At 42.2% G+C, this 14,293-nt stretch overlaps 1 protein-coding gene across 4 annotated transcripts in view; it reads right to left on the bottom strand.

Annotated features, from left to right (window-relative positions):
* Positions 1-589: 589 nt before the first annotated feature.
* LOC127607071 (proto-oncogene tyrosine-protein kinase Src-like) overlaps positions 590-14,293 on the bottom strand; it is a 34,910-nt gene continuing 21,206 nt past the window's right edge. For 3 of the 4 annotated variants that reach the window (XM_052075143.1, XM_052075146.1, XM_052075145.1), the window contains 7 exons: positions 12,995-13,144; positions 12,767-12,922; positions 10,237-10,416; positions 9,706-9,782; positions 9,469-9,622; positions 8,424-8,555; positions 590-5,687 (listed from right to left, as the gene is read on the bottom strand). In XM_052075143.1, coding sequence (XP_051931103.1) covers positions 5,479-5,687; positions 8,424-8,555; positions 9,469-9,622; positions 9,706-9,782; positions 10,237-10,416; positions 12,767-12,922; positions 12,995-13,144 — 1,058 coding nt within the window. In that variant the 3' untranslated portion in view covers positions 590-5,478. Of the gene's footprint in view, positions 5,688-8,423; positions 8,556-9,468; positions 9,623-9,705; positions 9,783-10,236; positions 10,417-12,766; positions 13,145-14,293 lie in introns of all 4 variants that reach the window. The other variant, XM_052075144.1, reaches the window with a different exon arrangement.

Raw genomic sequence — 14,293 nt, forward strand, 5'->3', positions numbered from 1 at the left:
CCGGTTCAGTCCCCTGCCTACTGCCTGAATACAGCTGGGAAAAATGAAATAAGCACTTTTGAATTGTATAATATAGTTGGGGCCTGGTGAGCCAGTGGTTAGTGCATCAGCCTCACAGTGCAGAGATACAGGGTTCAATTCCGGCAGAGGCCTTCCTGTTCGCATGTTCTCCCCAACCTGCGTGGGTTTTCTCCGGGTACTCAGATTTCCTCCCACATTTCAAAAACATGCATGGCGGGCTGATTGAATACTCAAAATTGTCCCTAGGTCTGATTGCGAGCACAAATGGTTGTTCGTTGATGTGTGCCTTGGCAGCCAGTTCAAGGTTTCCCCCGCGTACTGCCCAAAGATAGCTGGGACAGGCTAAAGCATGTACCCATGATTTGGGTACATCTATTAAATGGGCCATTCTACGCGACATCTTCTTACTGGTAAATTAGAATCCAGTATTTTTATTATTACTTTTGTTATTGTAGTGAATGTCATCACATGATGCCAAATGTGATGTAAGTGTCATAAATTGAACTTGAAGTGGTACATCAAGAACAACTCACACACGTACACATGCGAACACACGCACTTATCAAAACACACTTAAAATAGAATTTATTGCACATTTAAAGAACAGAAAGTGGCATAATACCCATTTCAATCAATACACACAAAATGAAACTCTCACCTTTCTGTGGTGGCTGTGACGTCTGCCTGAACTGCATAGATTTCTTAAAAAAATAAAATAAAATAAAAAGATTCAAACTTATAACACTGAGACATGTTTGAAATCATGGCACATGTTTTCCAAACAGATCGTAGCTTTATTCACTAATCTGCTATTTTTCCTCCTGCACAGGATCACATATTCATGTGCTTCATGGGCGCATACTGTATTGTTAAATTAGACAGTGGGGATTTACACACACACACACACACACACGCACACACACACACACACACACACACCAACAAAACAAAGAATACAAATAAAACACTGTTCTTGAAAATACACGTCAAGCCCAATTTATGTTGTTTTATATGGGTCAAATAAAAAAAAAAAGAAAATACAGTAGCATCTCATTAAAACATCCTGGGATCACATTTTGTGAAAAAAAGCAAAACAAAAAACAAAACCTCAGTCGAATAAAGTAGTACAGTATTTACTTGATATTCACAGTCATTGACAATGCTATTTACATCTTTGACCTCATGATTTCAAAATGTTGCTCTTGTCCAAATACTTCCAGGGTTGGGCAACCTTGGGCCTATTTGTAAAGTTCTCAGATGGCCAACAACATTTCTGAGATTTTTTTTTTGTCATGTATTGTTTCGTCAAAAGAGTTCAGATATTTGTTATTTTTTCTTTGTTATATCAATAATGTAGCCCCTCATTTTTAATACAAAAAAACAGACTTAATGTAGAAAATGTATTGTTAACTAATGTTATTAATGAATGAAATCCATATTAAACATTTTAATCATTACTTTTAAATTTGAATGAATAAACAGTGGGCAATAGTTTGCCCACCGCTGATATACAGAGGATATAAAAAGTTCACCCCGGTTCAAATGCCAAAGTTTTGTGGCTGAACAAAAACAAGACCGAGTTAAATAATTTCAAAACCTTTTCCACCATTCATGTGACATATAACCTGTACAATTCAATCGAACAATGAAATCTTCTACGAGATGTGAAAACGAACAATTAAAATCATGTGGTCGTATAAGAGTGCACACGCAGAATTGTGGTGGTGTTCAGAATTACCAATAATAGTAAAACTCCCGTTGAACGGGAGTCATCATACACCTTTCACCATTTCAAGCGCTCCTGATTCACCAAAATAAAGTTCAGCTGTTCAAGTTAACATTTCCTGGACATATTTTTGCTTTATTTATTGAGGGTTAATCACGCACTTGAAATGGTGGCCAGTGCGTGTTGACTCCCACGTAACATGAGATTGAATGTGATTGATGTTAACTTCTGAACATTTTCACATCCCAGTTGTGAGAGTGTGCACACTTGGGCATCTTCGTTGTTTAATGTTACTTCATCTTTTGAAAAGATGATTATTATTTTTTTCCTTTCAGGTGTGCTGTACAAGTTGTAGTTCATAGGTAGTGGATGACTTTTGAAATGATTTAGTCTTTTTACTTTTATTTTTTAATATAGCACAAAAAAAATTGATTTTAATGGGGTGTGTAGGATTTTTATATCCACTGTCAAACGTCTGTTTAGGCCTGTTTGTATGTGGACTCTTATTGCTGCTTCTGTCGTCATTTAGGTTGCCGGCAGCCTAAAATGCTCCTATCTACGGATTAAACAAAATAACAAACAAAACAATGCAGTGAGTAACAGCCAACATAAATACGTATCCGCCATTATGGTACAAAAGCAACCCTTGGAGCGCTACACTATATACAGTGCGACTACTTTGGATGAGATGTACAAAAAAAAAAAGTCTTCGTTAAGCAGGTCAATGGTATCCACGGAGCTTAAAGTAAACACGTTGAGGAGGATGTACAGTACAAATGCAGCACAAAAAGCATGCTGAACTTCTTTCCAAATCAAGACATGAGAACATTTTTTTTCTTTTCTCAGCTTATTTCCTGCTGACACACTGAGGCCTACTGCTTGAATATTTCCTCTGCACTTGGGACAGGAAGCGTACGATTCGGGCTTTATTTTGAAAGCATATGTCGGCTCCCTCTCATAGTAAAACAGACAGCAGTTGAGTTCTTTTGGCACAGATGCAGTCAACATTTACGGCATCGCGAGCTCGGCCGGGTATTAAACAGAAATCCCATCTGCTACTTGGAGAAATGTTTGAGGAACATGAACGGCAGTCGAGCGGCCATTACTAGTGACGAATATGACGGGCAACGTATCACCGCTGTATAGAAAACCATTTGAGCATTTATTTGATATCCTCGATACCCAACTTAATGTCCGAGGACAAGTCGGTGCAATAATAGAATAACTATGGCACACTTGTAGAACAATTGTATCTTAACACTACTACTAAGACAATTGCGCATAACTAGTAAGACAAAACAGAACACGAGTTAACATTGGCAACGATACTTGTACAACTAGTGAAGCACTGTTAACGCGTAGAATTTTCGTGGCAAAATGGCCACCCCCCTGAGATGGCTAAAAATGAGTGGATTTTGCTGCTTAATTCGTAGTCTACAAACGCAACACGAATCAGACTGCAAAGAATGATACTTGCGAGGCCGCACAGAACAAATGATTGGACTTGTGCTTTTAAACGGGCATCAAGCAAATAAATGCTCAAACGGCATCCCATGCATTCGTTTTTATTCCATCCATGATATGGATGCTCCTTGTGCATTCACATGCCAACAACTTGGGCCTGGTAGTGTTACGATCACTGTATTGTCTTGCTAGCATGGAAAAAAAACGTACTAGCACAGGGCTCTTGGATATCAAGAATATGGAATAAATGCTCTCATGACTTTCCATACTGCCGCCCATTATCGAGTTGTTTTTAGAAAGCAGAACCTGCAACGTCAAAAAATCCCAAAAGGGTAGAGGGGACAGTCAATATCAGCGAATCCGGTGCGACCAAAGTCAACATCAAAATGATTAACTTCAAAAGCTGGTGGTGGTGGTGGGTGGCTGTGATGAGAATTGGAACGTTTGGAAAAAAGTGTATCACGATAACACCAGGTTGGCCAGTGATCCAAACTTTTGTTGATGACTTTGGTCAATGATCACAGAATGCACAACAGAGTCCTAAAGCCCCCCCCCCCCTCCATACCACTTTCGGCAATTGATATGGAATTGAGTGACCAAGTGTAGTTTAAGAGGACACACAAAAAAACTCTCAAGGACCCAGGCTCAAATCTAAACAGGAAGTCGTCCATTTTGGGCGAATTCAAGAATTTATCCTTTTTTTTTAAATTACCTTTTGAGGTAAGAAGATTTTATGCTAGGAAGTGTTTGCTTCTGGAATCAATTAATTCAGATTAGTTTGTCACAATTTGAATGACTTGAAAGGACAACTAGCGTCCTGATAGTGTTGGACTTTGGAGCCTTACGCAAAACAACCACTTATGCATCCAATTATCATGACAGCTCAAATGAAACAGCGGGCTGTATTTTATTTGGAAACATGTCTTCCAAATCAAAGTGAAACCGTTTTGGGCCCTTGTCAAAATCTGTAGCACTGTTACGAACACAACAATTACATCTGATCCTCGTGAAAGTACACCAAAACACCTGTCCTGTATGTGTGGGCGGTGACGGTGGACGGGACACCTATGGCCAAAATGCTTGCTATTGTCTTTTGTCTTGGCCCGATTTGAACAGAACCCGACTGAGACATTTTGGTTCAAGCAAGTACGCCTACTGATTATCATGATTGCGATCATTTCCGTGTAAATATGAAGGAGGTTGAAGACTCAGCAGCACTGCATTGAAAACTTTGAAAGGTCACACGGTAGTGAAATCACTTTCACTCAGAGACCCCACAAAATGGCCAAGGGATGGTCCGCAAAATGACTCACCTGAGCCGGAACTGAATTTTCACACAGAACCCGAAAAGTCTGGGTGTGCTTTCTCAAACAAAATATGAAATGACGTCAGCGCTTAACGATTGCTTTTGACAAAACAGGCTGCGTGAAGTGTTTTCCAAACTTCACACTTCTGTCCCGCCTTTCACACTAACACCTTTTGTTATGGCTAGGCTTGCAAAATGCTGGGAATTTCCACATTTGGAAACTCTCATGGCAATAAGTAAGGGATTTACTAAATTGATGGTTTATTTTTGATTGATTTTTTTTTTTTTGCTTTGTTTTGCAAGCGAGCTTCAAACACGCTGCCCCGAAGTCAGGTGAAAACAACCATTTGAGCAACTCCAGTACGGTGGCTGTTGTTGACAGCAATCAGTTTGAATGTCTGCTTAAGACAGAAAAAAAAGTTGATATTTATGCTCAGTTGAATGTGATACATTTCCATGAAACTACCCTCAATTTCCGGTTGATTATCATAATACAATACCCATGGAAACGTTCCAATTTGGAATTATTAAAAAACTCCCCAAATTGACAACTTCAGAGCAATTTTCCACCCCAATTATGGCAAAATTACCGGGACCACTTTGTCCCAACACCAGACGTGATTCCGGACAAAAGTTGCCTGCTCTTCCAGTGCCTTTTGCGGGTGGAAAAAAAAGTACCGAAAGACCGAGGGATGGTTTCAGTAGACTTTCTCTCCCCTTTAGACGCAGTGTTGAGACCCTTTTACGTCAGTCTCGTGCCTTACTCCTCAAAGCCTGAGTGTGTCCTGAACAAACTTGCAGGTCTCCAGAAAGTCCAGAAAGAAGCCTCTCCAGGTCCATGATGGCACAGAGACTTCCTTGCAGGTTTCTGTCTTCTTCTGAGGTGGTTTAGTGCAGACTGTATGTGTTTTGTGTATATATGTGCGTAGCAGTGTGTGTGCGTGACTGTGTGTGCGCGGTTCTATAGGTTCTCCCCAGGCTGGTACTGGGGTTCCGTGGAGGTGAAGTAGTCCTCCAGAAAGCCCTGCAGGTATTCAAAGGTGGGCCTCTCTTCCGGGTCCTTCCGCCAGCAGGAGAGCATGAGCTCGTGCAGGGAGCCGGGACACTCGGACGGGCACGGCATCCGGTAGCCGCGCTCCACCTGGTCCAAAACCTCGCGGTTCACCATGCCTGCAAAGGGAAGTCACAAAGACATTGGTGTCAAGGAAGTAAGTAGAAGTGAAACATCTCGACTGACAGACGTGCTATGTACCGGTGAGGAACTAAGTTTAGCCTGGGTTGTTAGTGGGAGTTTTGCAGAGTCTTCGCCGCATGTGCGTGCACGCCTGAGGTGCGTGTTTTGCACTTATTTTGAGGCTAATGTTGTAAAATGAGTTTGAATGATAAAGCAGGCGTGCAGATTAGAGAGAGCTAAACAATGATTTTTGGTTAAAAAAAATTAAAATAACGCCTAGCATTCGACATAAGTCGTGAAATTATTATTATTTACTTGCATTGAATGCCAATCACCTACCAAAACATATTTTAGCATTTAACAACAACACAGTTACATAAACAAAGATAATTGTGTAAAATGTACATGAAATTCACAACGGTAGTATTATGGTGATTGTCCAACGCTCCATACAGAATAAAATTGTTTTCAGTTTACAATGATCTTGATTCAGGTGCTCTTTATTATTTCTGACTGTATGAATTTTCAGTCTTTTCTTCCTGTGACAAGCTACCCGACATTACAAAATAATTGCGTGCCACATCTTGCCAGCAAGCATCGAGCATAGGATATGACCGTCGACGTTGTTGTTTTTTCTTTTTGAGAAAAATGCTGGGATTATTTTTCTTCTTTTTTCTTTTCTTCTTATTTCTGAACATTAATAAGGGCAATGCATGGCTTTCTGTTCCTGAGGACCTCCCGTTGGCCGCAAAACCCATATTTTAATTTAAATTCAGCTTGCGTTGTGCAAGGTAGATGATGAGTGGCCCCTCTGGCGCCACCACTCAGTGTCCCAAAAGACCAAGATGCGCATTTATAACTCAGCAGTTCTTCCCATCCTCCTGTATGGTGCAGAATCCTGGCCATTAAACAAGACCCAGGCCAAGAGGATTGACGGCTTTGACACCAGGTCACTCAGAACCATCTTGAACATCAGCTGGCACCTCCATGTTTCCAACTCAGACCTCCGAAAACATACCCTTCAGCCCCCTGCATCCCGACTGGCCGCTCAGAGGCGCATCCGTTGGCTTGGTCATCTCCTCCGATTACCCCCGGAACACCCAACTCGTGCCATCTTCTCATTTGATCCAGCGACATCCGGCTGGAAAAGGCCACGCGGCAGACCCCACACCAGATGGCTTGATGTCATCAGAGAGGATCTCAAACACCAGGGCCTTACCCTGGAGGATGCAGCGGACCTGGCCCATGACCGTGGTCATTGGCGGACCCTGGTGAAGCTGATCGGCTCTACGCACTGCGACGACCCAGCCGAATGAGACTGGGCCTCCGCGTCGCAAGAGCATTATTATTATTTATTATTGCGTTGTGCGCTTGGTGCAAAATGTATCTTGGAGGAAAAAAAAACACCAAATATCCATGAAAAATTGTTCTATGCTTCTATCTTTCACGTTGAGCAAACACGTAATTTTTTTACAGGAGACTCATGGCCACTGCGATGGTGTGTTCAAGTTACACTGAGAGTGGGAATTTAGAGCACTGGACACCATAACAGGAGAGCTGCGTGCTCACAGCACTTCCCGACTTCACAAGCGTACTATCCATCCATCCAATTTCCGAACCGCTTGATCCTCACTAGGGTTGCGGGGGGTGCTGGAGCCTATCCCAGCTGTCTTCGGGCAGTAGGCGGGGGACACCCTGAATCAGTTGCCAGCCAATCGCAGGCCACACAGAGACCAACAACCATCCACGCCCACATTCACACGTAGGGACAATTTAAAGCGTCCAATCAGCCTGTCACACATGTTTTTGGAATGTGAGAGGAAACTGGATCACCCGGAGAAAACCCACGCAGGCCCAGGGAACATGCAGAACATGCAAACTCCACACAGGGAGGCCAAAGCTGGAATCGAACCCGGTACCTCTGCACTGTGAAGCCGACGTGCTAACTACTGGACTACTGGGCCGCACAAGCGTACTAAAAATCAGTAAATATGGTGCTTAGGTGAGTAGCAGTTAGTATGAATTCTATGTGGGGCTTGTAAGATTTGTCTGCCTTCCTGAGTTGGAGTTCCAACTGCAACGTGTTTGTGTAACACAGTGTTTCTCAAATCGAGCAACCTCAAGATGTTTTCCTCTTCCTTGGGGGGGCATGATAGAAAATAATTGAGAACCACTGGTTTATCATAATCGCGTCAATAGTGGTTAGCGCAACATACGCACAGCAGCATCAATGTTCTCTGTTTCCCAGAAATTTGTTGTCGCCTTACGTGGTGGCACAAGTGAACGGGATGGATCATGGTCACAATACATAAATCGTCCCCAGGGCTATCTGCGCCCAAGTACATTGGACATGTTTGAAGACTTGCAAAGACTGACAATTATGTAGTGCAGTCATGCCTCGTCTATCGCAAGGGTGATGCTGCAAATAATTCCCGCGACAGACAAAATCAGCAGATGTAGCGACCATATATTATTTGATCATTGATACATTTTAAATCTTTATGCAGATTACACATACTGTACTATACGTGAGGTTTTGGTATTATTTCTGTCCACATGGGGTCGCAATGTTCACGTTACACTATAATATGGGTGACCAATGTGTATTTGATTTTGGATTAAAATAGCCTCAAGGAAAAAAAAAGCAGTGAAAGCACATCTTGTTCGGCTCTTTTCAAATTCAGCATGTTGGTGTTTAGAGGGAAAACAAATGTATTTGTGTGAGGGTTTACCTGGATAAGGGACTCGGCCTTTCGTGGCCAGCTCTGTAAGCAGCACCCCGAAGGACCACACGTCCGACTTGATGGTGAAGCGTCCATAAAGAGCCGCCTCGGGGGCCGTCCACTTGATGGGGAACTTAGCTCCTGATGAATTATGAGGAGGGGGAAAAAAATGACGTTCAGCCAAGCCAAAACATTTCTTACCTGTAAAATTCAAAAGTCAGTGGATGACATTTATGATGATGATTTTTAAAAGAACCTCGACGACTTTCATGCAGAGACATCTGGCAAATCGACAATGTCTGTTTAAGACATTTCGATAAGCATTAAATTGATTAAGATGGTGCAGGAACTGAGATGCGTCTATTATATTCAAGTTTACGGCATGGCTGTAAGACCATACAGACACATATTTCTTTAATACTAAATTTTACAAAAGAAGGGACTCGTTTTCCAACCCAGTTTTACAACAAATCGGAAGTATGGACCATCCATCCATCAATTTTCACCACTGATTATCTTGAACAGGGTTGCGGGAGCGTCCTGGAACCTCTCCCAGCCGACTTCGGACGAAAGGCGGACTACACCCTGAACTGGCCGTCAGTCAGTCGCAAGGCACATGGAATATGGATCAGATGTAGAAAATGATGACTGAAACTTAGTTCTGACTCAGCGTATCCACAGTGAATTCTTTAAAATAAAAAAATCTTTCTGTTTTTAGCAAGAACTAGTGATTTTTGTAAAATTTGGGCATCTGTAGATGTGGGTTGTTTCTTGTGTGTAAACAGCCGTACCCGATGTCTCACTTGAAATGTACAAGGGAGCAGGGGGGACAAACATTTGAGATCAGCATGAAATTTGAATTGGGCATCTTGGCCTGCAGTTTTTAATCCAAACGACAGAACTCCTTAAATAAATATATATTTTCTTAAATGGGCAGGAGGTGACACACACACACACACACACATGTACATGCACACGCACAAACAAACACACATGCACGCACGCAATCCAACAACGAAAACTGCACAATGGAGAAGACGAAGCTAAAACGCACCCTGCCTGGCAGTGTACTCGTTATCTTCGATGAGTCTCGCAAGGCCAAAGTCGGCCACCTTGCACACCAGGTTGTCTCCCACCAGGATGTTGGCGGCGCGCAGGTCTCTGTGCACGTAGTTCATCCTCTCCACATACGCCATCCCCGCTGCAATCTGGATAAAAGGCGCAACCGAGAGGATGTCGTTGCGTTGGTGTCGCAGTGGAATTATGGGATGCAGCACGACAGAGGCCCGACCTGCGCTGCCATGTCCACCAGCTGAGGCAGTCGAAGCATTTTGCCTGCTTCTCCTTTGAGGAAGTCGAGTAAGCTGCCTGTGGGGGTGAGATAAAACACCATTTAGAAACAAGTTTACATTTAGTTAAAAGGATCTAATTGAGTCGTACACATTTGCCCCCTATATTAGTCAGACCCAATCCAATGTTTGTTTTCCCTGTTAAGCCACACAAGAGGATCAAAATATTCGAAACAGCTCACAGCAAGCAGCTTTGCGCCAATGCAAACACCTAAATCAATACCTGAACGCTACTCTCGTTTTAACAGGCAGAATTTCTGATGCAGCACTCATTTCACTGATAGATCTGTACCTAATGAAAGGGCCAGTGAATGAAGTCTAATGTTGCCATCCAGCCTACCATCCATTTTAGACAGCACTTTTCCTCATTCGGATCAAGTGAGTTAGCTGGTGCCTACCCCAGCTGACTTTGGTCTCCAGCCAATCTGAGGGCATTCATGAGGTCAGAATAATGTTTTGGTTTTTTTAATGACCTTGGCTCATATATTCGGTCACGATGTAGATGGGTTCCTCGGACACCACGGCGTAAAGCTGGACCAGCTTCTCATGCCTGAGTTTCTTCATGACCTGCGCTTCTTGCAGAAAGGCCTCTGGTGACATAGTGCCCGGCTTTAGGGTCTTAATGGCCACCCGTGTCGTACCGTTCCACGTGCCTGACCAAAAAGAAGAACAAAACCAAACATGTTAACCTTGTAGAACCTGTCGTGGGGATTATCTTTGTGGGATTTTGCACCTGCCACAGAAGCCAAATGGTAAAAGGGACAGACTGTTATCCTAAAAGCATAATTGTCTTAGTGATTTTTAACCATTTTCCAAAAACAAGAAAAACAACAAATGCCTCAATTCATCCTTTGTAGATTAAATTGACCTGGATGACTGACAATTTACACAGCCATAAAGAAAAAAAATAATTACAATTACTTTAGTAATTTTTTTCTTGACAAGGTAAGAGTATGTTAAAAGTGACTTTGGCTCACAATTATTGTGGCATATTGACTTTTTAATTGCATGTACATAAATGAAAGGGTCAAGGCGAGCAAATATCTTGTCAGTGATCAAGTCGTTCTGCATTTGTATAACGGTTCCCCTTCACACCAAATTTCTACACCCGTGACTTAACAGCTCGCCATGACACTCGTTGACTAGCGTAATTTGGTGACTTAGCGATGAAGTTCTGCCTCCATGAATTAATAAATGAAACGATTTTTCTTTGATTCTCATGGTGGTGTTCACTTTTCTTTTCAATTGCTGGGCTGCAATGGCAATACTTTGTCCCCAGTCATCACAGTCAAAAAAAGCAAAACAGGCAGGGTTAACCATGGCATATTTTTGTGAGATAGGATCTTCAAAACAGCAATACGAGAAAAATAGGGGGAAAACTGTGCTGTAATTCTTCATCCTTGAGTTGTTTAAAAAGTATGCCGCCGACAAGCTTTTTTGAAATATGTTCATACTGGTTTTTAAAATCAGATACAAATAAGCTTTTCTCAATGATTTTTTTTGTTCTGATTCTACCCTGTTTTTTCCCCCCATCGCATATCAGATTTTCGTAATCTATATATATATTGAGCGTCGTCCCGCACGCGGTCTGTCCTTCCGTCTGTCCCTTTTCAAAACGTACCTACTTCACCGCGCCGCCACTGCGCCGCTCAGGCAGTGGCTCACTACGATCGCGCGGGCATCTTAGCGAAAAAATGTTGTCTACCCACAAGCATTGCAATAAAATTGTTAGTTATTTAGTAGAGCTAAACATCTCTTTATTTTTGCGATAAGCAATGAAGATGAACAAAAAGTTGAACCAAGCAACAACACTTTTGTGGGCCAAAGGCCCACCTTACTAGCCTTCCGCAGGAACTAGCTGATGAGCCGCCCGGAGGGCGGCGAACCAGCTAGTAGTAATAATAATATAAACAGCAATATTATGTAATTGAATTTTTTAATATTATGAATTAAGGTTTAGGTTCAGGAACAGGTGGAATATTTTTTATGAGTCACCGCTATAAATTTCAATGCATGGTAAAAGGTGGATTTTGCATGCTTTTGTTAAAATGAATAAATAAATAAATATACTTGAAATACCCAATGTGCATAAAACATTTTTTGAAGGCAGCATTAAAAATGCCTTCAGGGACACGCAAATCAATCGCCTCGAATTTATTGGAAACATAACCTTATATGCGAAACATAACCTTAGAGTGCTCATAATTGCCTGTACTGCGAATTTAAACAATGCATATTTTAGTTAATAAAGAAAAGTGAACAACTCCTGGTTGGATTTGAAACTTAAGCTTCTAACTATGTAAAACTTTTTTATTTTAGTTCAAAATGTTTTACTTTAACTACAAAGCTGTGTCACATTGTGGCCATAGGTAGAATCCTGGTCGGTCGTTGCATCTTTTGGTGGGGGATGCTGCAGGCTAATTTTGTGAGCTAGCTCGGGAGATGTTCTCACATTAGTTGCCGTGACTTCATCTTGGTCTTCTATTTCTTCTTTTCTTCTACCATCTTCTTTCGGCAGTTGGAAAATACTTTTGGTGCATAACTATCTTCAGCATGTGGTTAAGGTGAGCCATTTTAAACTATAAAGAAAAACGATTCCTTATTTAGAAGTGGAAGTTCCGACCACCATGAGTGAGCAAAGGGGATTTTGGGTGAGAGTCTGAGATCTACTGTTCTTGGTCTCCGGTTTTGTAAAATACATTTCCACCAAAAATGCGACTTGTAGTCCAATACAACTTACAGAGGTTTTCCTCTTCATGATTTATTTTTGGACTGGTGAGATTCACTGGTGGGAAATGTACGATATAAGCAGATTAATGCACCCATTTCAGGGACATTCTACTGCCCTCTGCTGTCCACTGGAATTGAGGTCAAAGTGCCCTCTGGCTCTTATTGAGAATATAACATAACCAAGCTCAGAAAAAAGGTGAGGTGTGCCTTAATTAGCATTACATTAACTAAGGTGTGGGCGTAGCTTTGAATACAGTGCAGTGTAGTTCTTACCCATCCAGACCTCTCCGAAGCAACCCTGGCCGAGTTTAAGGTCAAGCCGGAGGGACTCTCGAGGGATCTCCCAGGCATCTCGAGCCAGACCCTGCGTCTGAGGCTTGGCCACGGGGCACACGTCGGTCAAGGCGTGGCACAGCCCATCGGAATGCTCTGTAAGATGAGCAATGTGAGACGTCAGGGAGGGTTTCAGAGTTTTTGTGCAGCAAGCGTCTGCGTACTCACTGCGATAATGGAAGACTAACTGCTGCAGGCTGGTGAATTGCGTGCGGGACGTGATGTAGAAGCCGCCGCTATCCAGCTTCCTGATCTTGTAATGTTTCACATTCAGACCTTTGGTGTTGTCATAATCAAGCACCGAAAGGCAGTAAGCTCCTAAAGAGGAAAACAAATGTATAGAGAAGGAGTGGAACAATATAAGCGTGTCAGGCGTCTGGGACAGCTGCTGTGTGGCGTTTCCCAACAGCTGCACCGGGTTAACTTCCCGCTGGGCCCTATAGGAGGCCGAAGAATGCGATAGTGCCATTTGCCGGCGTCTGTCGATGCGCTTAAGTCTGTGATTTAGGAGAATGTCACGATATTCTTTTGCCATTTCTTTTTGTTAGGGCCTAACTCGCGATGCACCGATAGCCCTCTTTTTCCAACAGAGAACCGTCTTCTGAACAAAGATTTAAGCACAGAGTGTTTTAAGCATTTTAAGCATTGACTAGTCCAGTAATGTAATGTTTGATCCTAGCAATTTATGCATGTGTCCGCACCTGTTGAATTCTGTTATGTGTATACATATATAGCTAATAAATGATGATGATGATGAGAACAAGTACAAGTACTATTGCCCCTTATCGATGCAGAGTACAGATATTTGATAATGCCATAATGTCTTGGAATTGTGAGAAAATGCTAATTTTTCCGCGATTCGCTGGCAATCAGTCCAGGGTGTACCCCCGCCTTATGCCCAAAGACAGCTGGGATCGGCTCCAGCACACCCGTTACTCTTGTGAGGATAAGCGGCTCAGATAATGGAATGTAAATTTCCCCATTGCGGGACAAATAAAGGATATCTTAATCTTAATCTTAATTTCATCCTAATATTGTTCAAAAGCGCAAAACACACCCTTAACACTTTTTATAGTAAACATTGTTTTTTGGCAGGTTTTTATAACAGTATTCACTGATTGACGATGGCGAATAGAACAAAAATGAGCAATTGGCAGAAAATGGTTAGAAAAGGGGTTTTCCTCATAAACATATTTGTTGACGTCTAAAATTCCAACAAGAACTGCTATGTAACAGGAAACATGTTGTTATTGTATTTTTAGACAACAAACTAGTTACAGCTGAATCAACAGTACCTCTTTTGGGTGTCACCAAGTAGCACACTTCAGTTCACATCAAACGCTGAACGGGAAATCGTTCTTGTATTATTGCAATATCAGGATGGATGGATGGACGTATTTGGTGGCTCAGGACAAATGCTACTAGTCATTTAAATACCACAAGGCTATTTCCAGCAATGCCTGTAAA

Source organism: Hippocampus zosterae, chromosome 9 (genome assembly GCF_025434085.1).
Source record: "Hippocampus zosterae strain Florida chromosome 9, ASM2543408v3, whole genome shotgun sequence".
Lineage (NCBI taxonomy): Eukaryota > Metazoa > Chordata > Actinopteri > Syngnathiformes > Syngnathidae > Hippocampus > Hippocampus zosterae.